Consider the following 27,195-nt stretch of genomic DNA (forward strand, 5'->3'; position numbering starts at 1 on the left):
GAGGGGTAAATGTAATAAATAAATAAAATGAGCAAGAAATCCTGGCAGCCCCAGAGTTCAGATTCTTTTTTGTTCAAGGTCCTTCAGTGTGTAATTTGGACCTCTCTCTTGAAACAATACTGCATGTAAGGAAATTTGTATTTAAAAATTGCTCCTAGCACACCTTTGTTGGACTCCCATGTTGAAAGCTGTTCTGCCTGTTCCCCATTTCTACCCTCACCCGAATTCTTAATCATGCTTGATAACTTGCTTCCATGCATCTCCCAACAGGAGTGGTTGTTAGTAATTTTTCATTTTATTTTTATTTTTGTGTGTGGAGGGGGGACACCCTCAAAAGTGCCCTTTTCTATATATACATATAAAGCCCAGCATCCCAGCTAAACACAGACAGGAGAAAAAACAGTGCCACTTCCCTGCAAACTACAGAACGCTGAGTTAGAATCAAGCCAGTTTTGTGAGCCACTGAATTAAGATTGTCATAAATATGAAAGGCAAGCACAAGTTCATTTATTTATAGCAAAGGTCTTGGGTTACAAGAGGTCAGTTCTTGCCATCTTGAAGAAACGTTAAACGGGTTAAGTTATTGCATACATGTGCATTATAATTTAGCAGCAAGTCATTCACAGAACACATTTATTTCCCCTTCCTACTGCCTTCTTTATTTAAATTTTTTGGTTTCGTCTCTCAAATTGTATATATATATTTATGTATTTATTTATATATATATATGTACGTATATAGATATATAGTTTCGGCTTTTACGAAGCATGTAACACCACCTTTAAGTTAATGGTCTTTTATTGGAAAAAAAGACTAGCATTTACAACTTGGAATGGACATAACTGTAATATCTTGAACAGCGATGTTGATAGTTGTGCTGAAGTCCACAGGCTACCCCGCCAGCTCCAAGTCTCATTACGGAAGGTTTTTTAAAAATGCAAAAGAGAGAGAGAGAGAGAGAGAGAGAGAGAGAGAGAGAGAGAGAGAGAGAGAAAGAAAGAGAGTTGTGTGTCCAAAAAATGCTCCCGCCCCTTCATGGAGGTTCTCTTTTTTTTAAATAAAAAATAAAAGTTTTGTGAACGGTAACAGCCCAACACCCGTTTCACAATAGTGCAATGCAGACAATATTAAAACCAATGTTAACACAGACATGCCACCCATAACCTCCGCTGCATTTGGGGGTGGGGGGTGGGGAGGACACTGCTTCTACATACAGGATAATCTTTTCCACCTTTGGGGGGGGGGATTCCTTCTAAACATTTTGCATCCTTCAACTATTTTTGCTGCATACCATCCTGAGGTATAGACCAATTTGAAAATAAACCAGCTATGACAATTTTATAACTACAAATTGAGCTTGAATCCACTTTTGGACAAAAGAGTGGATGATTTTTTTTTTTTTTTTAAGATTTGGTGTCTTTTTCCCCTCTCTTTTTTTTAAAACTGTTTTAATACAAACGTCTGACTGTGCTCAATTGTCAAGCTGCATGCATGAAAAACTGGCCAGCCCAAACAGTGTAATAGTCATTAGCAAATGGAACTTTGAGGAGTTCACTAAGTGCTTTCTTATTTTTAAAAGGTAGTACAATTATTTATATTGGAAAAAACTGATAAGTTTAACTCGATCTTTTTTGGGAACAGGACCACCAACCATTACATGCAGTTTGTGGACAGAAGGTATTTTGACATTCAGTTTTGCTATACAGAAACAGAATGAATAAATGAACATTATTATTTTTTTTGCAAGAGGTAAGTAAAAGATTCAATTTGATTCTTCTAGAGGAAAAAAAAAGGTGAAAGGAAGTCTCTTCATTTTGCAGTCATCATCTGTACGAATTCTGAAAAGAGACAAAAGAAATCCCACTACTTTTAATGCATTTTGAAAGCAAGTACTATAAATAGCTTTCAGCAAACACTGAAATTATGGGACAAGCAAGGAAAGTGAGCAACCTACAGCTTCTAGTAGGGCAGGGTTTCCCAAACCTGGGTCTCTAGCTGTTGTTGGACTACACCTCCCATCATCCTTAGCTAGCGGGACCAGTGGTTAGGGATGATGGGAATTGTAGTCCAAAATGATCTGGAGACCCAGGTTTGAGAAACACTGTTCTAGGGCATCGATGGGGAACGATTGATCCTCCAGCTGTTGCTTGTCCACAACTTCCCTCACCTCCAACTTGCCATGCTGGCTAAGGTAGACAAGAGTTGACGTCCCACAACATCTGAAAGGCCCTGTGTTCCTTATTCCTGCACAATGCTAATAAATAGCTACAGAGGAAACCACACCTCACCTTCATAGTTGACCTGTCCATCTCCATCAATATCTGCTTCTCTGATCATTTCGTCTACTTCTTCATCCGTTAGCTTCTCTCCTAAGTTTGTCATAACATGACGTAGTTCTGCCGCACTGATGTAACCATTGCCATCCTGGAAAGACAGGTGACAGGGGATTGAGATTACAGTAAAGATTTTTTTAAAACCCAGTAGAGGTTGTCATCCACTCTGAACTTCTCAAGCCAACCCAGAACCTATATCGTAGGTGGGATGGACACACAACCTGACCTGTGTAAGACAGCTGCCTAGGCTTTAGAGCAAGAATTTGATGGCTTTTGCATGTGCTGTGTATGCAAGTTCCACTTTGATTGCCCGTATTCCTAAGTAAGGTTTGCCCACTTAAGGCTGCACAACTATCTAGAGAAATGCAATTCTACCTTCTAAAATGATAGCCTGAGAAGAGGTAGATGGTGATTATGATTAATTGTTACTACTACTCCTACTACATTCCTATCCCACTTTTCATCCAAGGAACTAAGGAACTGAAGTCTGACTCAACAGGCTGTAGTCCTCAAGCCGCTTATTTTTGTTACCTTGATGGAACAGTTCTTTAAGAAACAAGATTTAACATCAATGATTCTTTTTTGTTTTTTTTATTTAATTTTATTTAATTTTATTTAATTTAAATTCTGTCCACAACCTCTCTGCCTGCCTTATGGAGCTATCTCTAGTATGGAACCACTTAAGAAATGTCAAGAAAGCCCTTGAATAATCATTTAACAAAACTCTTTGATGCAAGGGAAGCTGCTGGGATCATTGTTTTGCTTCATTTGGTGGGAGGTTCCCACCCCCCACTCCAATCTACAGGCAAGTCCGATAACTAGTAAAAGCTGGGAGCAGTGGAATATTCCCCACAACTCCCATTCACAGGGAACAAATCAAGAGTGTGACAGAATAAGATCATGGAAGCAAATAACACTGAAAATATTGGGGTCACATCACAATTTGGCTCACACAATCAGCTTCAGGATGTTCACAAAGATGTAATATTTTTCTTTCTGAATGTCAGCCACAAGCCAATGGCATCACTAACCACTTTTGAAATCCCCTGAACTGGTTTTTAAAACAGGATTCATGCAGCATGGGAAACTGCTATTAAAACATGATCCAGAATTCCTGCTGGGTATATATGGCACTAATCATGTAGTTCCTCAGATTTTGCCCTCTATTTAGCAGGGCATTTTATTTAAGCCAGAACCCTGCAATTGATGTTATCTGGTATACCAACAATACAAAGAAGTCCAGAGTGTTGGGGGCAAATTTGCATTGTTAAGTCATTGGCCTATTTCAGACATGAGATCATGGTTTGGGAGGAGCCTTTAACACATCGATACAGGGGAATTTGCTCCAGGAGAGGCACTACATGCAGTGGGGACCAGATGTTCAAATTTAGGCCAGGGAGACCAGGCCTCAGTTGTTTACATAGCCACAACCCTCCATGAGGCATCCATGGGGACATTACCCCCTCTCAAACTAACCTCATTCAACGGGATAAATACTGATGCAACAAGCTTTCCTCCTCCCTTACTTAGAATTCAGCTGAGTCTAAGTGGAAGAGTCATTTCACACATTACGGAGCAACAAACCAAACAATTTGCCACAAAGCATGCACTCATGAAACATCAGTCAATACTTGTTGTCTGACATTTGTCATGTTCTATATTTTTGTAGATGCCCATCTCAAAATGGTTGTGTGAAGAGGTCCTCCTTCAAGCTCTCCAGAATGCCTTTTGCCCTTGCAGTGGGAATTGTAATGTGTTTGGTACACAGTCATTTTATCATTCCCAAAAAAAGCTGGCTTGGTAAATTACACCAAGTAAGTGACCCAGTAGAAATTTGATTATGGCCTTCTACATAAAAAGCCATTGATGTATACTGAACCTTATGAGGGTGTGTGTGTGTGTGTGTGTGTGTGTGTGTATTTTTCAACTGTATTCAGCAACTGAGAAAACTCCTTATTTTTGCCGTAACCAAACCAACAACTCAGACATCCCAAACACCCAGTCAATGCCTCCAAATATACCTTGTCAAAGACTCTGAATGCCTCACGAATTTCTTCCTCGCTGTCTGTGTCCTTCATTTTTCGGGCCATCATGGTCAAGAACTCGGGGAAGTCAATAGTGCCATTGCCTTTAAAATAAAAAAGGAGTGGTGGTGAGAAGAGAATAAATTATAGCAAAACTTATTTTTTAAAAACTTTATTAAAAAAATGGCAAACACACTCCTTTTCCCTTTACGACAACAGAGTTTGCTTTCAAAGTTAACAAATCTCAACTTGTTTACCAGGAACAGGGGTGGGGAACATTTTTTCAGCCTGAACACAACATTCCCTATTACGCAGTCTTCCAGTGAGCCATGGACCAGAGGTGGGCAAGGCCAGAAGAAAAGTGGGCAGAGCAATGGGTGTTCATTTTACCTCTGTACCAAAGGCCTGTTGTCACACACACACACACACACACACACACACACACCTCTCTATCTTTCATCCGGGAAAGCAAGCAGAATTATCAGAGTCCAAGGACCCATTCTAGAAAAAGCACTCAAAGAGGGTGCAAAGGAAGGAGGGTGTGACCTGGAGAGAAGAGGCATGGCTAGGGAGAGACTTGAGGGACAGACAAAGAGGTCTAGAGAACTGGACTCAGCCCCCGGCCCTGAGGCTCCACATCCCTGTCCTAAAAGCATGGTTGTTCTGTTAATATATGTGAACGAGACCAGCCTAACTTGATTTAACATCCTTTGCAATTGGTTCACCTTCCAACAGGATTCTTCTCTGGACTGCCATTACAACCTGAAAGTCCAGCAAACTTGGAGCTACTCTTAATTCTTCTCCTTGAATCACTACTGCGGGTCAAGTTGGTAACTGGTGTATTTAATATACAGACACTACTTAGAAGTGCTGTGAGGGCTTTACAGCTTACAGTGTCCGTTGAAAGACCAGGTATTGATCTAGACATGTAAGAAGCTGGGCCTCCTCAGAAGGACTCTTTAAGATTGTTTAAGAGGTGTTACAATGCATTTTGAATTGAGCTATTGTTAGGAGAATACAATGCCAACAAATAAACTCTCTAGTATTGTCACCTCCTGCCCACTAGGGGCACTCCTGCAACTTCATACACTCAAATAGGTTTTTGAGCCAGAAGCGATAGCTTCCATCTCTACTATTAAAATCTTGAATTCAGGTCCTGCTTCCAGGTTTCCCACAGGCATCTGGTTGGCAACAGTGAGAACAGAATGCAGGACTAGATGGGGCACTGGCCTCACCAAGCAGGCTCTTATGATGTTCAACAGAACACAGAAGCGGGCAACAATTCTATTGCCAACCCCCAGAAACAGGCACATGTTCTTTGATTGCCCTTAAAAGGGGGCAATACTGCGACCATTTCGCTTAGCACCTGACTTAACATGTTCCATGCTTTCAACAGCAATTTGCTGAACACAAAAATCCCAATAAATTCCCTCAAATTATGCTCTACTCTTTTTAGTAGAATGGATGCCAACTGAACCATTTCTTAAATAATGGTTGTTGTTGAATCCCACTGGGGATAAGATGTGTTAGTCAAATGTTAGCGATGGGTAATCTGTTTATGGTGTCGATAGCAGGACGAAAAACCTCTTTAAAAATAAACTTTAAAATACGGTATGTGTAACACCAGCAGAATGTTTATATAATACACATACACACACACACACACACACACACACACACACACACACACACACATATTCACAAAATACATATACACAACAGATATAATACTTGGAACTGGAGTTGCTAACATATACTCTTGGGCATCATGTCACCCTCAGACACCCCCACTGCTACCCACAAGGCTGTCTATCCTGAGGGATAGCTCAGTTGTTAAGAGCATGAGACTCATTTCAGGGTCATGGGTTTGGAGACTCAATCTCAGGATCATGGGTTTGAGCCCCATGTTGAGTGAAATATTCCTGCACTGCTGAGGGTTGGACTAGATGATCCTCGTGGTCCCTTCCAACTCTAGAATTCTGTGATACCCCTCCAGCATTTTTGTTTTATTAGTTGGAAGTAGCAGGAGAGGAACTGCCTGCTTTTTGCCACTGTTTTATTTGTTTGGAGGAGGGGTATAACTGTATCGCAATGAGGTTCTGAATGCAGCCAGTTTTTCTCCTGTGAAATGGGTATTTGTGGTGCGCATTAACAGTCTTAGATTTTCCAGGCGGACCCCTGGCCCAGGAAGGTTGGGGACCCATGATTAAGAACATACAAAACATTAGCAAATAATAAGGCATCTGGGATCACCTCCAATTAGCCTATGTGATACCATCTGGGATCTCAGTCACTAAGTTCTTGCACAACACCCATGTGGTTTCAACATGGACTTGTTCAGGAGGAATTTCTCATATATAGTTTTGGTTCACCTCCTTCCAGGCGTTTCTTTTTAGGAGGCTGAGACTAGAGGATCATAGGGTAGGTGCCAGAAAGCATTGGAAGGGACATCAAGGGTAGTCTATAGTCTACAGCATTCCTCATAGGTAGTCATCCAGCCTCTGCTTAAAAAACTATTAGCAAAGGAGAGCCTGCCCCACTGTCATTCAACTCATACCGTTGGAGGAAGAGAACACAGGCTGAATAAAGAGCTGTGAGAGGAAGGGGGCTCTTTTCCCATTATTTGGACCTGCTGTACCTGAACTGAGCATGAAGAGTGCAGCTGAATGGGACATAGCTGCGGGCAGCCTGAGGAGGTACCATCCACTTTGGGCCTGCCCATAAAATGCAAATCTAGAGTGAGAGACCAGGATGTCGTCTGCTGTTTCCAGGAACCCTTCTCATTGTGAGACTTTTGTGGGTGAGCTGAGAGTTTGTTTGGGCCTTGAGTGAGAACTCGAAGGCTGAGAGGGAAGGTATGTCAGAAGGAGAATGAGTTGATTTATATATATTAGTAACTTTATATTAATGTAACATTTTATATGAAACTGCACATTTTTGTAATATTTTGTTTTAAATTTTCTGTTATTGCTTCAGTTTTTTGTACACCACTTAAGAGATATTTTTAATACACTAAGTGGTAGAGAAATTAACTAATAACATTGGAAAGTTATTCCTAATGTTTAACTGAAATCCTCTTTCTCGCCATCTGAATCCACAGGTTCAGTTCCAACCCTCTGGAGCAGCAGGAAACAAATTCGTTTCATCATTCATTTTGTCCTTTACTCTAGAGGAGGGGTGCCCAAACTTTTTTCAAAGAGGGCCAGATTTGATGAAGTGAACATGTGTGAAAGCCAAAGTTTTTGAGCTTTTTTTAAAGGATTTGACCGCAATAAATAAACTGCCATATGCCATAAGGGCCAGAGGAAATCAACCAGGGGGCCAAATTAGGCCCCCAAGATGGACATTGGGGGACCTTTGGCCCTCCCAATTTTGGCTGGACTGCAACTCCGATCATCCCTGGCAACTGGAGTCAAGCAACATTTGGAGAATCACAGGTTAACCACCACCCCCTGCTTTGGACCAAACAAATTCAACTCATTCCACCTTTCCTCACAGAACTTCTTATCCTGATGGATCAGGTCAATGGCCCATTTAGTTCAGCATCCTATTCTCACAGTAGCCAACCAGAACTTCCTCTCTAGGAAACTCAGCAACTTTGTTACTCTCCTCCAGGTAAATTATATTTAATATATATCCTTCTTAAATTGCAGGACCAAGAACTAGACGCAGAATTCTGGATGAGGTCTGACCAAAGAAGAATAGAGGAGTACTAATATGTCACCTGATCTGGACAGTATCAAGAAAAGTAATGGTACCACTATATTTTACTTTGAGCCAACCTAAAAAGAGAGAAATTCCCAGTGGATGTATATATATATATCCATATACCTGTTCACCTAAAATGCCACCATGATTTATGTACGAATAACCATTTATTAAGTCATGGTTGTACTTATCAGGAGCTTAAAAGCATTTTGAACAAGAAAGCCAATGTTTCATAGGATTTCTACAACTAAGCATTTCCAAAATTGTTCATGCAACAATGGTAAGAAGTTCACCTCTTCAAAATGCTTACCATCAGCATCTACCTCATTGATCATGTCTTGTAGCTCTGCTTCTGTTGGGTTTTGACCCAGCGACCTCATGACTGTCCCAAGTTCTTTTGTTGTGATGGTGCCATCACCATCTTTGTCAAATAGAGAGAAGGCTTCCTTGAACTCTGGAGGACAGAAAAAAGACCCGTCGCAATTTAGCACCATGACTGACATGAAGGGCATTATCAGCTGTAAACTGCTTAGTTCAAGCGATGATCCCCACAGACAAATTAAGACCACGTTCCACCTTGTTGATAATTTACATATGCAAATCTGATTGAGAATATACAGACCTACATTACTGGACACCAACACTGCATAAAACTGTTTTAATACCTTGCTTGGAAGTATCAATTTGCTTGTCCTAGGAATGCTGTTTGTTGTTGGGAGTAAATGAGAGCCAACATGGCAGCCTCCAGAGGTTTTGCAATACAATTCCAATCAGACAGCATGGCCAATGATGATGGTAGTCCAAAAAAAAAAAAAAAAAAAAAAAGAGGGCACCAGACTGGGCTTTCAAAAACCCCACTCAGCCATGAAGCTTACTTGGACCAATCTCCCTCTCTCAGCCTGACCTATGTTAGATGGGTGCTGTGCAACTAACTCCCATGTTCTGAGTAACTTGGGGAAGGTGGGATACAGGTGTGAAAAAAACAGTTATGGCATTACAGACTGCTAGGCAGAAGAGTAAATTTCCAATGGCAGTGTTTGCACATAACACTAACCCATGGTTTGTTTTAATCAAAGTTTATTCAACTGAAGTGGCTTCATAGATGACCAAAAAAACCTTGTCTTGTTTCTCTAAGGTTTGGTTTGTTTCTCAGCAGCTCATGTCTCATCCCTTTGTAGGTTGGTAAGGATCTGAGGTGGGGCAGCCAAAAAACAGAGTTAAACAAAGCTGCTGGGTCCAAACCAAAACTTAAAAACAAGCCATAGTTTGTAAGTCAACAACAAACCACTGTCATTTGTTGGCAGAAAGCAGATCATGGTTAGTCTGCTTGGCTGGCTCACACATTCAAACTGACTACAAGCCACAGCCTAGTGTTATGTGGTAACCAGGGCACGGTTATGCCAAACTCCTTCTGTAACCATTAGCAACCTCTGTTCAGAGTCAATGTCTCTCGGGTTAACATCTTTTTTTCCTCCCCTAGTTCATGTCAGTTGTTCAAATAATACAAGCTCCCCATTGTTATGAACTGCAGCACATTAACCACCATTTATTTCTTTAACCAGCCAGCATAATTCTTCAGCATACAATGCAGCACAGAGAGTGTGCGTTAAATGTAATTTCACAACACCCACCTCACAAACCCAAAGCCTGACAGGTTGAAAGACAGCGGAGAACCTTTTAAGCAATCATGGCCAAATGGAGATCTGAACCCAAAAAGTCTCTCACATCCCCAACCCATTCACTATAGCTCAAAATGTTCAAGTCAGTAAGTCCAGTTTTCTGTAACTGATGAACAGGAATTGTCTTTATGGTGAGACAAGCTGTCAATTAACACTGAGCTCTTAAGTCTTCAAACAAAACAAAAATCATCTTTCTTTCTTTTTTAAAAAACTAACGTTGTCTTTGATTAAGACCAGCTGTTGCACTCAAGATATGGTAGACATGATTATGTAAAGGCCTTTGCACCACGGATATTAAACAATAATACTTAACATTTTAAGAATGTTTTCATAGTACTCAGTACAACACAATCCTTAGAACAACCCAGCAAAATGGGTTTCTAATCTCTGTACGCTGCAGGACAGGGGATTGGGCACCGAGGAGGGAGAGGTATGCCCAAGTAGACTCATAGCAGGCTTCTGAGTTCAGCCACTATACTACATTACTTGGAGCAAATTGTACCAAGCTGGAGGGACTATTAAGTATATGTTAATAAGCATCTGTCTCACAAAACACACATCATCAAACCAGCAATGATTGGGTTCCGACCGCATGAACTACCATGTTTTAGTCCAGGGGTGAACAGACGTTATACGGTGGTCTACTAGTGAACCACTGGCCAATTTTTGTTGCTGGGGTTCTTGCAAAAAGTTCTGGACAGGATGGACTCTCGACTTGGTCCAGCAAGGTGCTTATGTTCTTTGGTAACAGTTCATCATCAGGTCTTTTAGAAAAGTGCCAAAGCCCATTAGCTGAACACATGCTCTGCATACAAAAAGGATCCACTCTAGATCCTTGGCATCTCAAAGCAGGGCTAAGAAAGACGCCAACCCCCGAATCTGAAAGAGAGCCACTACTGTTCTGAGCACTAGGCTAAAGTGACTAATTGTCTGATTTCATATTAAACAGTTTCCTATATAACTGTTTAAAAGATCCTGAATATGCATAGATGTTCTAACAATCTCAGCCTAACAGCATTGTCGTCGTCATCCAACAATGTTTCAAGTCAACTCAAGGCAGAGGTGAGGATTGAACCAAAGACATCCTAATTCATATCATAGCTCAGTCATCTAGCCACCGTGCTACATCAGCTTGTGGGGCTGACAAGAATAAAATGCATAGGGATGGAAAATGGATTAGAAGGGAGGAAAAGAAGTAGACAGCCCACACTTGGTCTAGTTCCGCCTCTGCCAACCAACTGCTATGCTGGTTGGGGCTGATGGGAGTTGTAGTCCGAAATGTTGGGAGGGTGGCAGGTTGATTGAGGCCGCTCTAGTCAGTGCAATTGCCCACAAGACTGTGCAATAGCCTTCCTCTAGTCCTAGTCCTGCACAAACAGAGCAGAAACTATGGTTTGATTAAGCCTCGAATTAAGTTCCATGTGGGAGGAGAAGGGAATTTGCAGTTCTCCAGTCCATGGTCTTGAGGATTGTCCAAATGCAGCCAACATCATGTGCTGTATTTAATATTGTGGGTTGCCAATTGGACTCAAGAACTGGCAAATTAGATCTGGGGAAAGCCAGTCTCCTGTACTCCACTGAGTGATCCTTATGCACTTTGAGCGATTTTGTGCTTGCTTTGTGTAGCTTCTACCTATCTGAACTTTCAAATTAGTACCTATTTCATGACTACCAACTGGCAAGAGTAACTGCCAGCTCCTGGGCATTTTATCTTCAAGTAAGTGATTCTTTTGTTATTTTCGTTATTGCACATTTACAGAAAGAGTCAAACAAATCCATCTATTTCTCTCCTTGGGTTGTATCCATGTAAATTCTACTCAGAGTAAACCCACTGACACTAATGGACCAAAGTTATTCACATCAAAGGGTTTACTCTTGTGTAGAACTAACATTGGCTGCAACCATTTTTCTTGATCCAGATATAATTGTATCGTGCACAAGAGGACAAGGGATGCATGATCAACCAGTATGTTTAAATGACAACGGTAATAAAGTGATATATTATGTTCAAGAAACATAGTACAAAGTGGGAAACATTTTCCTGCCCATTTTAAAAAAACAAAACAAAAAATCAACCTACTCAGATAGGAATGTACCATCCTGAGAAACAGCCAAGCGATAGCAGCCACCAAGAATGTTCTGCAATATTTTTGTATTCAGAATAGGTTGCTAGGCCAACAGAAACCATCTCCCTCCATTTAGGATACTTACCAGCAATCTGTTCTTCGGTCAGCTGATCGGCCTACGTAAAGAATAGAAAAGTATTTCAGAACATTGTTTTTACCTGTAGCTATGTCAGTCAAAACCACAAGATGCAATTGCAATTCAGAGGCAAGATGGCATAATGTTATGTTAACGTTTGGCACATCCAGAAGCGATTGGCAACAAATCATCGCTCTGTCCGCTAAAGGGAGAACAAACAGGATTGAGGCAGCACAGCAGGAGTGTGCACAGGGTGCCCAGCCAGAATGGTAGCTTGCCAAGACAGGGAAGCAAGAACCTGCTACATCAGTGATCAAGGAACAGATCCTACCCAGATTAATTTCGTATCACGGTTTCATTACAGCCAAGAGGCCACTAGTCTTAGCATGATGCAATGCATGATGTGGGCCATCTAGCAATGCTTAATCCTTCAGGTGCTCCCTCCAAAAACTGACCACAGTCAGACATATTCAGGACTAATTTAAAAGCTTGTTTTCCGTTTTTGGATAAAGTCTTAATTTTAAGGCAGCTGAGGCTGCCTTCGGCTGACATTAGCACTCTGCATACTCAGATATCACTACTTAAGACAAACACAGGACTGCGTTTTAGCAGGTCAGTGTGCTGAAGAGTACAGAGCACAACCCAAGCAGCATTTAGAATAACTACTGTGGGAAAATAATTTTTGTACATAAAAGCATGCAAAGTCTCTGTCAATTTCAATGGGACGTGCAAATTATGTACTGAACTCTGGCAAAAGCGGGAAAGAAAAGCTTAACTTGGGCAGATCACATCCATGCCCCCAAGAAATAAATTTGCCTTCCTGTAGTCTTGAAAACCTGCTTCCTCCACCTCACATAGGTGTCTTGACACTGCCAGGGTTAAACCCCACCAAGACAGGTCAGACAGACACAGCTAAATGGCTGCTGCGGGTGGGCTTTGAAGACGAACAAATGCGTCAAAAACACAGCTGCGGTTTGGAAGCCTTTGTTGGCAACCACCGATTTGCCAATGCAGTGGCTTGCCATTAAATTAAGGTCATCCCAAAGGAAGCTTTTCTATTATTATTATTTTTTAAAAAAGCAAGAAACAAAAAACTCACAGCATTTGTTGCTGGCACCTAAAAGTGAAACCCTGTCCTATCTCCACCCAGAACTCCAGCACTGGATTTCCCTCCAGTGAGGCAAGTTGACATAGTGATTTACATAACATATCAGAGCAATGCAGAACAGGAAACAGGGCCACACCTAATAGAGGGGGGAAATGATGCAAATCAACAGAAGCAAGAGTGTAGGAAACACTCTGCCTGACATGTGAAGGATAATAATCTAGGTTTTATACTTGCAAGTTGCTACATTATTCAGCATCCTTGTTTGCCAACCTTTTTTGGTTGGCAGGCACAAAACACAGAGTGCCGTGGCTATGGCCAGATAGCCAATATTGTCTTGAAGCAGCCACCCCACCCATTCAAGTAATTAAGGAGGAAAGGGGGGGGGACTGTCGGTTCTGGTGATGTCACCCTTCCTAAATAGGATGAAGGGGGAGCAGGAGATCCACCATGCGTGGCCCATATTCATATCTGGCCATGCAAAATCTTATCCTCTCCGTTCCAAGAAACCAAAGCAGAGATTTCCACCCAGAGCACATATACACCCCCCCAAGACATCACACTATTGAAGCAAATATCTGGTGTTTTGCTGTGGAAAGAAAAAGAGGGCCGAAGACTGAATGAAAAGGTCACAATCTAATAAATGCTCTTGGGGGGGGGAACCCTCAAGTCAGCATTGGATGAGGTTAAATCAAGTTGCACAGAAAAACAAAACAAAAATGGCAAAGAAAGTAGTCTGCTTCCATGGTGCAAAAGAGGAATAAAGGCTTCCTTTTAAACAGCTACTGCACAGGCAATAAATCTGTTTGTTTGACACTAACAGGAGTCCATCGGTAACCCATCCTTTTCTTGGCATCCCCATCTTGCCAATTATGCTTCTAACACACTTTCCTGTACGCAGATCATGCACCTTCCTTCTCACGCCCACCTAAACCTTATCTGAATCCTCCTCAGGTAGCAATTGCATTTCAGTGTCTTCCTTGAGGCTTACAGGAAACTGATTAATAGAGTCCCTATTAAAACCACCCCAGCTTTTCACCCGCTACTCTCGCTGCCTCTTGGGGTCAGGGTGGAGACCGGAGAGGAAGAAGAGGTGGAGAAATGATGTAATGCTGCCATCATCCAAGGCTTTTTAAGCACTGCTGCGTTTGAGGGGCTTGGGGAAAGGGGTGGGGGAGAAGGAGAAACAGCGCAATAACTGCAGATGTTCCCCCCTGCGCAGTGCAGCTGGTGGAGGAACCGGGATTGTTTCCACCTTCTGAACTGCCATCTCCTTCTAGCAAGCCTGGAAATTTTTCCAATTTCCCCACCCACCAAGGGGAAAGGGGTGATCTCTGTCTGCAATAGCCTCATCTATTCCAAAATCTTTGGATTTTTATATTTGTGTTAAGGTAGGGAGCCTTGCCCCTATCTGCAGCCACAGCTATGCCATGCACTGAAGATCACACCCTTGCCTAATGCACTTGGCATAGACCCTGGGAGGGAAAATAAAAAGTCGTCATTTCACTCATTAGCACAGGCAGAAAAGGAACCGGGAGAGAGGGCGCGCTAGAGGGGCTGCAGAGTCCAACCGAGGGGCGCCTTTTCTTTTTCTAAGGCAAGTGCTTTGGTGTCCCTGGTCTGCAATATGTGGTCTTGTGTCCCCAGGAAGTCAGACCGCGCCGGAATCTGTATTCCCCACTCTCCCCCTTGCGATTTTCCACGCGGGTGACAGCTTCTATGCCTTCTCAGCTCAGCTCCCCGATCCATCCTCAGCTGCAAAGAAGGAACCCTGCATCGACTCTTCTGGGACCCATCCAACTAACTACAAGCAAGCTATAAACATAAACACCCCTTTTCCCGTGCGGGGATGGAGGCTGGGGGGGTGGAAGAGAGACTCGCGCCCCAGGCAACCGCCTCCATCCTCGGGAGAGGCGGAGGCCCCACCGTGGGAACCCTCTGCCCACGGGCAAGGCGCGGGCGCAAACACTCCCTCACTCGTGGTGTGGGGTGTCGGCGGGGGCAGCGGCAGCAGGGCGCGCCTCCCGCGCACGCTGCCGCCCTCTCCGCCATCTGCCCCGGAGCGCATGCAAAGCGGAAAGAAAATAAACGAAGCCAAGCCGGTCTCGCTCTGCAGGCAGCAGCCTCCCTGCCCCGGCTGCTTCTCCGAGCCTTTCCCAACCGCGCGATCGGTGGCCTCTCCAGCATGCCCACCCAGCCTCCGGAGGCGCGAACTGCGAGGAACCCTGCTTGCAGTCATCATGCACCGGGGCAAAGCAGAGCGCGCCAGTTCCGGGCAAGCGGCTTCTCTGAAAGACAGGAACCGGCCGCAGCCCCGGGTTTTTATTCCCCTCCCTTCCTTTTGCTGCGGAGAGGAAGCGAGAACTGCAACGAGCCCCGGAGCTGGGAAGAGGGCGCGTGGGTGGCTGAGTTGGAGGGTGAAGATTTGGGTTGGGCAAGAAGGATCAAGGATCGGGAGCGAAAGCGCAAGTCAGGGCTCCCTCTCCACTCCCACCCCCCCTTAGGACATCCGAGCAGACCCCGCAGCGCAGGCAGCCGTGAATGGGGTGGGGGAAAGCAGGCGAGAGAGACCACCGATCCTGGCCAGCTGTGCCCAAAGAGGGTCGGCGATCCAGCTGCGCAGCAGCCGCCCGCCCGCCCCCCTTCTCCAACGCGAAGATCAGCCACACCAGCTCGCCAGCCGAGCTCCGGGACGCGGGCCTGACCGAGTCCCCGGCGCAGCCGCCGAAGCTAGCCAATGCACGGGAGCGGAAGGGTGAGAAGAAGCCGGGCTCCGGTTAGGCTCCCGCCAGCAGCAGCCCAGAGGATCCCGCCGCAACAGCAACTTCCGAGGAAGTAAAAGGGGGAAAGGAAGAAAGAAAAGACAAAAGCGCAAGGCGGCCACCTCCATCGCGCCCAAGCCGATCCAGATGCTCTTCGTCCATTTTTGCCAAACTGCGAAACGAAGCCAGCCCGCGCGTGCTCCAGACCAGCTCCAAAGCAACCCGGAAAGTTATCGATCGCCTAGATCAGCGCCTCTCCTCGCAGGTCCAAAGCTACCTACCATTGCGGCTGGTGATGGCGCTTGTCTGTGCACGGGCGAAGGTGCCGAAGGCGGGCGGCTGCTCTCAGCTCTCGCTGCCTCCTCGCTTCGCCAAAAATGCTGTAGGTGTGAGGCTGCGCGGCGCGCTTTTTATACGGCGCGCTGTATCCCTCCGCCGGAGCAGCGCCTTCTTTTTCCCTCTCCCTCCCGGGACTGGGGCATGTGGCAGCAGAGTGACTGCAGCAGGCAGCCCTGCCCCCCTCCCCTCCCCTCCCCTCCCCACACCCGCCCCGGCCCCTCCCCCGCTCCCTCCCAGCCGCCAGCCCAGCTGGCAGGCGGCGAGGAGGAGGAGGAGGAGGAGGAGAGGGGTCGCTGGGCGCGCGCTCCATCTCCCTCCAAGGAAACGGCGGGCAGCAGCAGCAGCAGCCGGCGCATTGGCTTCGGAGCGCCTGCCAGGGGTTGCAGCAGATGCTGCTCGCGGCTTAGGCGGCTTCCGTGTTCCTGCTTTGGTCCGAGAGGCCGAGCTGTTCCGCAGCAGGCAGGGAGAAGGGCAGGCTGTGTCTCTGCTGCTTCCCTCGGAAGCCCGGAGGTGCGGAAGCCTGGCAATAAAAACAAGAGCGAAAAGGGGCCTGGCGAGGATGCGTTTGGGGCCGGCCCTACCGTTAGGCAGAGTGAGGAGGAGAGATCTTGAGGCGACTGGTTTGGGGGTGGAGGGAGGGCAAGAAAAGGAAGCAAATTGTTGCCTAGTTCACTTATTGTTTCTGGAGTTTTGCTCCCAGGCAGGAGGAGAGGAGCCTGTGGGGATTTTGTTTCCTTTAAGTTAAGGTGCCAAAATGAACTTGGCAGACCTCGGGTTGTACTGTGCACCTTTGCACCTTGACGTGGAGGAGGAGGGTAGCTGTTCTGCCTCAGGTAGCAAAATGTATTGGGCCTGCCTTTGTGTAACTAGAATAATAACGATCATTATGATCATTTGTGTAATAAAACAATGCAAGGCTGCACACTAACTCAAAAGCCAGCCATTTTGAATCCATTTATGGGATTTCTGAGTAAACGTGCATAGGATTGGGCTGTATGCAATGGAAGGTTTAGAGTGGACATACGGCCCATTATCTCAGTAGAAAGAACCGGTCCTTCCTATTTCAGTGCTGGCGCTGGCCTAGTTCATTGTAAAGTTGCATAGTGAGAGAGAGATTTAGTTGTGGAATTTGTATTAACCCCTGGTTTAGTCTTGGTGGTGGCCAAGGAGAGGAAGGTTTTAAAGAATGAAGTTTCCATTTGCAATCCACATCTGCAAATACAAGTCTGATTATATTTTTGTACCCCACATTCAGGGAAACTATTTCCAAAAATTGGGAATATGACACAGAGGAATAGTTAATGCCCTTCCATGCCATTTTTCCTAATTACATGGGGTCTTTCAGCCTCAATTCAACTTTTTTTAAAAAAAAAAGTCAAGAGACCTGATCAAAGATTTCCCAGCATCAAACTTGCATCTTCGGTAGCCTTTCAGGCCTAAGCATTTTGGATGGGACCTTGAGTAAAATTGTGGGGATTACCTATGTGGGAGATCTCATTTTGCATTCTTACTGAGTTCAAAGGGATTCTACCAACAAGTTGTGCTTCAGATTGCAATGTTTGATACTGTTTTGAGTTGGGGATGTCTTTGATTATGGCAGGTGGATCCATATATTAAGTTTTATTTATTTCCTAGAGCTTATACTCCCTCCTTGGATATAAATTATACTCAGGGGGGTTCACAAGGGCTTACAGCAACAAAACAAATGTTTAGTTTTGCCTGAAGAGGTCAGGAATGATAAAAAGCTTACTATGCCTTGATGGCTGTGTAATCTTCAAAACAGTTATTGATCATCAAGCCCTTTGTAGAATTTAGGTACAATATGACGTTTAAAGCTTTTTTAATAACAATTGGCAAGCTGTTTTTTATACCATTTCTCTTCAAACAGGACCCCTCATGAGTGTTCAAGGAGTATGATCAGAAAACGTCTGGAGCAAATGGGTTAGTTCAGATTGGGAAGTGTGTGAGAGAAAAAGCTGCCATTTGGTGAAACTGAACCACAGGGACACTCTTTAGAAATCTGATGGGAGAACAGCAGATTTGTTTTCTGCTTATAGGAATCTCCTAGCTTCCACTGTGCTGTATTTGAACATTGTCAGTGAAGAAAATATTACAAAGACGATTGAGTTTCCAGTGCTCTCTCATTTGAAAGATATGAAACTCTATGACAGTGCTATGCACAAAGCCATGGCAGCAATCCTAACTCCACCTACCTAGGAGTAAATCCAGTTGCATTCAATAGGATTTACATCTGAGTATAGACATGGTTAGGATTGTATTGTTAGAAGGGCTATAACTCCCTGTTGCTTCTGCATGTCTGAACACATCTTTACCGTATTCCAGTGGGCTGTTGGAGAATGTCCAAAACATTTTATAGTAATGTTTTCAGCTCTGGGTGCTAGAACAATGCTCCCCTTTCAGATCCCCTCTTTCTTCCTCTTCCCCCTCCACCCCCCAGCAGATCTTGGAAGGTATCTCAAAAGTTTCCACCTGCAGATTTCCCTTGTTGGCCTTGATGACAGTCATTACTGAGAACAAAGCCCAGTTCTATTATGAAACAATTCACAATATCCGCTTCCCAGATATCATGTTACAGCAGACAGGGCCAATTTTTGTGCCTAACTTTCCCCCATTTTCTCTCTGGTGCTTCCTCACCAGTCTTTATCTGAGGCTATCAATACTCTCCATCTTTGTCTACCTTTCCCTCAAGACGTGTCTACATGTTGACTCTTAATGATGGAAGTACTGTATTTCTCTGTGTATAACACGCCCCCATGTATAAGACGACCCCTATTTTTTTGGACCACAACAAAAAAATGGGGGGGGGGAGATTGCCCAGAGTTGTTGAGCTTCTTGGGGGGGGGGGCCATCGCCGCTAATCACTCTCCAGCCTGCCCGCCAATGCAAATTGCACACATTTCTGCGGCCACCAATCGTCTGCACGCTCACCACCAAAAGCCCACCTGCACACTCGACACAACCACAGCCGATTGCACACATGCCTCGCCGCTGCCATAAATTGCCCACCCAATTGCTGCAGCAGCAGCCAGTCCTCAGCAGTCCTTGGCGCAGCAACCAATCACACGCCCAATCGCCGCTGCCAATCTCCTGCTGGTTGCTGCCACAAATCACCCGTCCCACCTCACTATCTGTGTATAAGACGACCTACAATTTTTACCTTTTATTTCTAAGGAAAAGATATCATCATATACGAGGAAAAATATGGTATTAGATTCCATGTAAAATATTATTATACATGTTATACCATCTATATCACTTTAGCTGCTTCTGATCTTCAATTCCCCAGATCCATGCATCATGCTGTGTGCTGTGGGACTGATTTGCATTCCCATAAGATTTACCACACAATCTATTTCCTGAAAAGGAAGAATTGATTTTTATTTTTTTTTAAAAAGGCACTTGCAAATTTCTCCTTTGACTTCAGTCGTCTTTTGGTGGCAAGTTTTATTGCAGTGCCAACAGACACAGCAGTTCCCCTCAAATTGCCTAGTGTTTTTCAAACAAATCAAAGCTGCAAAATGTTACTTCCCTAGTCAGCAACTTCCACATCCATGCCCACATTCCAGCATGAAAACCATATTCCATTCCAGTCTCTCCTATGTAACCTGCTTGCATAAACAGCTTTGTAGCAAGCATCCATTTCATTTCAGGTGCCTCTTTAAAGGCTAATTTGGAAGTCCTCATGACTTCCAAAGTCTGCTCTATATTGTTGTTCTATATTAATTTTATATTAAGATATCTTCTGGCATCTTGGTGGTGGTAGCAATGCCTCCAGGCTGTGCCAGCCATATCTTTTGTTGGAAGAGTTGCGAGTCAATGACTCAGGATGGAAGAGTGATGTTTCTTCAATAGGAGCTCATTTCTGGATTGTGGCAGACACCTAGGGAATATTTTCCACCCCAACACCACCGAGGGCGGAGGGGGGAGTGCATTTCATTTTAATCCCACAAGTTTTATTCATTATCTTTTTTGTTAATTTATTCCGTTTATGAATCACTTCCCATAAAATATCTTGAAGCAATTGCACTGTGAAAACATCGACAGAAATAGTTGGAAGTCGAACATGAATTAGCTTTTTCAAATATTTCAAGACAACAATCTGGATTTACACAATAAAGAATTAATAAGCTCTTTATCACAAGCAGCGAGACACAGCATAACCAGACACTGGAAGGATCTTTCTGGCACAACGATAGACAATTGGTACAAAACAGTTTGGGAAATAGTCCTCCTTTTGGAGATAAAGAAATAAACTCTGGTTAGCATGTGGATAGATGGCTTTCCCCCAGTGTGGTTTAATTTCATAACAGTATTCCAGAAAATGAACAATCCCTTCTATCAGCATTTGTCTCAAACTGACTGATCTAAATCTAAACCTAAATTATTATCTTCACTTTGAACCGCCTCCCACATTCATCAATATGGCAACACTTGATATTGTTTCATTGGTAACATAAGACGAAAGACGACTTATTACTCATGCTTAATCTAAGCACAACCACAAGGGTTCCTGATTGAACCTTTAGCTATGCGATGTTGAATGTTATCTGTTAACCCTGTTCTATCCTGTTTCCCCTTTGTTTTCGTTTAAATCAACTCACGAACCAAAAACTTCTACATTGACCATTAATAATGAACCATATGCTGTATGTATTACTGCAAATTTATTGTGCTGTTTTTGTGATACACAAATGACATGAGGAGACTTGGTCTATTTATTTGTACCTGCATTATTCTTACAATCCTTGTTCATAAAACCCAATAAAAGTTACCAAAAAATAAAATAAAAGGGAAGATCTTCAGTAGGTGCCAATAACACAATAGAGACAGCATTCCTGATGTCAAAGAAACTGTACTTCAGAGGTGTTCAGAGCGCTCTTCTTCCTTTCCTGTGAGACTCCTGAACAGAGTCCTGGATTGCATCTGCTGCTCCAAGCCACAGTCCTAAGGCTTGTACCAAGTCTGAAGAACTTTCCCTCTTTCCGTGGAGTGTTTTCTGCCCAACTATCGACTGGTCCAGTCAGATTGCTTACCCTGTTTCTGCCCAACATCCCAACTTCTTAAGGAGTTTACATCAAATTGGGAATGATTAAGTTTCCCAGGATATTTTCATAGAATCAGAGAATAGAACTTGTAGAGTTGGAAGGGTCGTGTAGGGTCATGTAGTTCAGACCCCTGCAATGCAGGAATCTCAACAGTCTTCTGTTTGAAGGTGTCCTTTACTTGAAGAGCTGCCTAGTTAAAGGTGAAGAACTGGAAGTATGTGGAACAGGGATCCCGAACACAATTCATTCAATCACAGTTTCCCCCACTATAGAGAAGAAGAAGAGTCTGGATTTGATATCCCGCTTTATCACTACCCAAAGGAGTCTCAAAGCAGCTAACATTCTCCTTTCCCTTCCTCCCCCACAACAAACACTCTGTGAGGTGAGTGGGGCTGAGAGACTTCAGAGAAGTGTGACTGGCCCAAGGTCACCCAGCAGCTGCATGTGGAGGAGCGGAGATGCGAACCCGGTTCACCAGATTACGAGTCTACCGCTCTTAACCACTACACCATACTGGATGTATTGTATTTCTATTTAAATTATAGTATTATTATTTTTAATCACAAGGAAGGTGTTTCAGATCCTTTTTTTCTGCACCATTTCTATTACAGTGGTACCTCAGGTTAAGAACTTAATTCATTCTGGAGGTCCGTTCTTAACCTGAAACTGTTCTTAACCTGAGGTAGCACTTTAGCTAAGGGGTTAAGATGGCACGGCCAGAATTGTACATAGCATTCCAAGAGTGGTCTAACCATAGAGTCATATAATACTCAGGAGCCAGAGGGGTTGAGGAATAAAATTTCCAGTGGAAGAGGGTGAGGCATCAGTGCCCCAATGTAGCTCTATGCGCTTCCCCAAAGACTACCAGAAGCAAAATTAATTATGCGAAATACCACAACTATGCACAGCAGTGCAATGGAAGAGAAACCATGCAAATTTTCCTGATTTATACAGGTCACAGAATTCATTCACCTTTTCTTTGCACAGAGTTGTGGTTACCTTGACAAATAATTCTGATTTATGTTTTCAGAGGGCAAATTACACCCAGATTATGGCATATTAATTACAAAGCACTAGAATAGGAAATCCATATCCAAACCAGAGGTTGAACTGCCAACTGGGCTTTTGGGTCCTGCAGAATAGAATGATGATAGGTTTCAACCACAGCATGCAGAGCTTCAGAGAAGCCAGTTATTTGTTTTTAGAGAGGGCATACACTGCAGTTTGACTGAGGTGAAAGGAGTCTTCAAAACTTCAACGTTCTATTTAAAGAAATGAAACTGTTATTTATTTATTTTTAATTTCCTCTGAACTGCCTGCCCTTCATCCAAGGATTCCAGGGCCATGCACAATAAGCATAAATAAAATTATATCCTTACACAATATAAATACAATAAACATGACCTTCATGACAACAAATTGAGAGGCAAAAAACCCACCCTCAAACACAGAACAAGAAACACTAAAGCAATGTAACTGTTTACAATGTTAGATTGGTGACCAAAATGTTTGCAGTTATATTCTAAGTATTTGTAGAACAATGGGGTTTACACAAATCTTTAATTAGATAAGAAGTCTAGGAAGTACCTTCAAAGATTAACTGGCTGGACAATAGGATCCTATTGTGAAGCAGTTTATAGTGATTTTCCACTAGATTAGGTTATGTCACCATTAAATATGGCGAATTATGCCAATTTGGATTCACATACCAACAAGAGCGGGCATTGATTCCATGAAGTCCTGATGATATATACTGTACTTGATATGCTTGACAACTTGGAATATATGAGTCTGCCTGTGAATTGGGTCAAACTTGGGTCTCCAGTTGTTTTTGGACTACAATTCCCATCATCCCTGACCAGGTCCTGCTAGCTAGGGATGATGGGAGTTGTAGCCCAAAAACAGCTGGAGACCCAAGTTTTGGCAAACAGTGGCATACATGCTGTATCATCCTTGGGAAACCTTTCTTCTCTCAAATCCACGGGAGGGCTGCAGTTCGGCAGAAGAAGAAGAAGAAGGAGGAGGAGGAGGAGGAGGAGGAGGAGGAATTTGGATTTGATATTCCACCTTTCACTCCCTTTAAGGAGTCTCAAAGCGGCTAACATTCTCCTTTCCCTTCCTCCCCCACAACAAACACTCTGTGAGGTGAGTGGGGCTGAGAGACTTCAGAGAAGTGTGACTAGCCCAAGGTCACCCAGCAGATGCATGTGGAGGAGCGGAGACGCGAACCCGGTTCCCCAGATTACGAGTCTATCGCTCTTAACCACTACACCACACTGGCTCCCAGCACCTGCTTTGCATGCTGAAGGTTTCAAGTTCAATCGCCAGTATCTTCAGGTAGGTATGGGAGAGATCGTCTCCATGAAATCCCAGCTCCAGTCAATATGGAGCAAGATGGACCAACTCAGTAGACCAACTCAGTAGAATGTGACTTCTCGTGTTATCTCAGGGGGAATTTGTTGGGGCTGGAGCCAGTGATGGGCAGGATCCGAGCCAAAAGTGAGAGTGGCACCATGCCTCTTCTCTTTCTGCCACCTCCCCCCACATCTTGCCCCAATGACAAAATTAGGAGGTCTACATGCAGCTCACCTTTGGCTTACATGGTGGTGTGTAATTGGCAAAATAGCCCGGAGTGGCAGTGTTGCCAGGGTGCTGCATCTTGAAGCACTGGTTAATATAACTTTTAACTGTTCTTTTGTTTCAAAATAGTAATTAAGCAAGCATTAAACTTGGAGCCAGGCCTCTCCCAGAGGTCCTTGCTGGCCAGCAATTTGTAGTTCCAGTTAATGTGTAACATTAAATAGCCCTCTAGATCTTCTCTGTAACCAACCTCCTTATCTTTTAGAAAAAGATTAGCCATTCGGCAGATAATATGCCTTTAAAAAAAAATCAGTACCTCTTGATTTTCTTCTCAGATTACCTTTTTGTGATCTGGGATGTATTTAACTTTTACTTCCCCCTTCCCCAACCCCCAGTTCTATATTGTGGATATTTAGTTAATATGTAACATTAAAGTTGATGTCTAGGTCTCTGCAGAATCAACGTTGTTCTCTTAAGAACTGAATGGAAGCTAGAATAGACTTCATGGATCAAGTGACCAAGCGGTTATAAAATTTATGTTCTAGGGAACCCCAGAATTCCTTGGAAGGTTACTGGATTTCTTAGCTTGGAAATGGAATCCTCAAACACTAGGTGCTCCCTTCTCCCAGTTCTACTTAAAAGCACAGGAACATGCAGAAGAGAATTAGGTGTGTTCACCGCTTCTCACTATCAGGCCTCATGAGCAGCAGAGGTCCCTTCAGACATTCTGGAAAAACAGGGAAGACAACAAATGAGAGGAGCCAGAGAGTTGACTATAGGACCGTGCTGTCCATGAGGCAGACTGAGGTACCTGCCTCAGGTGATGGAATCCCAGGAGCGCCTCTGCAACAATCTGGTCTGCTTTCGTATGTGGAACTGGGGAGAGTTCCATCTTGTCTTTCACTTCAAGCAACAAAATGTCTTGGGGCAGCCCTGGCTGAGTTCCTTTCACTTTAACCACTTTGTCTCGGTGCTTCGAAAGGCCGAAGGTCAGCCTTGCCATAAAGCTACTGTAAGATGTATAGAATACCCTGAACAAAGAGTTTTTCGAAAGCTGTTCACATGAGGAAATTGGGGGATTAAGTCCGAATCTCAGCTTTCACAGCTCACAAAAGCTCTGACAAATAAACTCCTCCGTACTACAAGTATATCAAGTTCCTTTTGTGTCATGTATTCTTGGATGGTTATTTACTGTTTTTCTTCCTCGTTAGGCCAGATGCCAAATAGCATTCATTACACGTTTCCCCCCCTTAATCCCAATCATGAGTAAGGGAAAACTATATATAGTTTCTAATGCCACAGTCTTGAAAAGCACTGAAACAGGCCCATGGAGTATTGCCGTGTAAACAGCTTCCAACTTCATTATACATTTCATGCACTCATACCTGTGAGCCATGGTGTTTTTAAGTGATTTTTTAAAAAAATGAATGACAGTTGTTACCAAGGTATCCAAGCAACTACAGTACAATCGCACCTTACTCAGGAGTTTGGTTCCAAGGCATGTGCCCAAACCCTTGGAACCTGTTGTAAATAAAAATATGCCCTTTTCCCTTATGGGGTATCCAAGAGCCCATATAGAGTCCTTGCATAGGTTCCCTATTGGTAGGAGAAAATAACAGAGGCCAACCAGAGAATATTGAGAAGCAAAGCAGCTAGTAAGCTTAATCTTTATTGATCTGTTGCAACAGGGTACTCCCCTCACACGCAGGAGAGGAAGAGGACCCAGAACAATGGCCTGCAAGGCCTTATAAAGACTTTTGAAATTTCCATTCTCTAGATCAAGACCACCCCCAGAAACATTATGCATACATCACAGAAGGGGTGTAACCTAAGACCACCCCTCAGATACATCCCACCTACATCACAGAAATTTAAATGTTGTTTTTCTCTTGTCCTTGTTTATCTCCTGTCTAGCAGGTTACTTGATTGGATTTCCTGGGGAGCCTGGCCATTCTTTTGTAGTGGTAAAATACTTATTTCCTGGGCCAGGTCACAGGCTCACACCTTATTCAAACACAGATTAAGACAGGATTTGTGAAGGAAGAGACAATGGGGAGGCTTTTCCATTTTTAACCTTGCAGAGAAAGGATTTGGTCAGTTTAGGAATCAAAATGGTTCCAGGTTGGCTTTCCTGTGCTGATCTATGTATGTGCAGTTATGAACATTACTATATATCTAAGACCATAAAATTCCTATCACAAACCAGTGAGCGGGAGAGAGATGCAGAGTGTGCTCTGCATGCCCAGAGCCTACACGACAAGCAGGCCTTGCCCAGCAAGCAAGGCTGAGAGGTTAAAAGCTCTTTCTGCAATGGGTAACCCAAGTGGACCTTACAAAGACAGCCTATAAAGGCTGAGTTAGGGGATCTATTTTCACTTGCAGGTCTGTTTTTCCCAAGCCACACCCTCCTGCCCCACCTCGAGCAGGTAAGGAGATCACTGGAACAATTGGGCTTCCGGACAGATCACATTCCTGCCAAAAGCAGAGCTTGGAGGCAACGCCGACCAGGTGGTTAGCATGTCCTTCTATGTCTGACCTTCACTCAGGAGTTTCCAATCAGGAACTTCACAAGCACAGCTTTCATTCAACCCATGCCTGCAAAGGAACATTTTTTTCCTTTGCCGCCTGGCTTGAACTCAAGGTGTATTGTGAAGGGAAAATGGGTTGACTGATGTCACAGCAATATCAGGTGACAGGCAGGTGTGTGGCAAAACCCACCTGTTCAGTGGCATGTAGGGAGTGGGGAAGTTCGGGATCTGGCCCACCAGTTGGATCCTGTTCTACATCCCTGATGCAGACTATCCAGAACTTGATAGAACAGTGATCTGGCTTTAGATGTAGATGTTAGAAGTAGTTGTGTTGGCACTGGAGAATAACCCTGCAATTACCCCTCTCCATACAGGTGTTTTTATTATTGGAATCTTTCTCACAGATATTTGCCCCATGTGCAGCTACTTGTATGCATCTCCATGTCGTGTCTCATTTGAAAAGGACAAAAAGAAGCTTGCGATGGCTGTGGTTTTGTATATGCTCATTTTTCCTTCTTTTTATTTTGAGCTAGTGGGAAGTCATTTTGGTTCTACATAATGGCAGTCTTTCAGGTCCCTTCAAAGTGGTCTCTCTCTCTCTCTCTCTGGATCAAGACTGACATCCAACCTGCTAATTTCTATATCCATGCACCTTTCAGGATCTTTATTGAATTCAGCACCCTTTGCAAGACACTCCACCTAGGTGCAAAGTGGATTCTCTGTCTCCTGCGGTCTAAGCCTTAGAAAGCTTAATGTGAATTGGACTCCCCTCTGAGTTCTCATTTGCAAAGGACATGGGAGCATGCATCTTAAAAATGAGATGCTAGGAACCTAAGACGGGTTTCTTAAACACAGTCTGTAGTCGGCTG

At 43.9% G+C, this 27,195-nt stretch overlaps 1 protein-coding gene across 1 annotated transcript; it reads right to left on the reverse strand.

Annotated features, from left to right (window-relative positions):
• Positions 1–485: 485 nt before the first annotated feature.
• Positions 486–16,220, reverse strand: CALM1 (calmodulin 1). Its single transcript, XM_081174695.1, has 6 exons — positions 16,095–16,220; positions 11,956–11,986; positions 8,376–8,519; positions 4,355–4,461; positions 2,289–2,424; positions 486–1,838 (listed from the first exon to the last, which is right to left on the reverse strand). Exons 1-6 carry the CDS (start codon positions 16,095–16,097, stop codon positions 1,810–1,812), a joined length of 450 nt encoding a protein of 149 aa, XP_081030821.1. The 5' UTR covers positions 16,098–16,220; the 3' UTR covers positions 486–1,809.
• Between the last annotated feature and the right edge of the window lie 10,975 nt (positions 16,221–27,195).

Source organism: Podarcis bocagei (assembly GCF_964188305.1).
Source record: "Podarcis bocagei genome assembly, chromosome: 1".
NCBI lineage: Eukaryota > Metazoa > Chordata > Lepidosauria > Squamata > Lacertidae > Podarcis > Podarcis bocagei.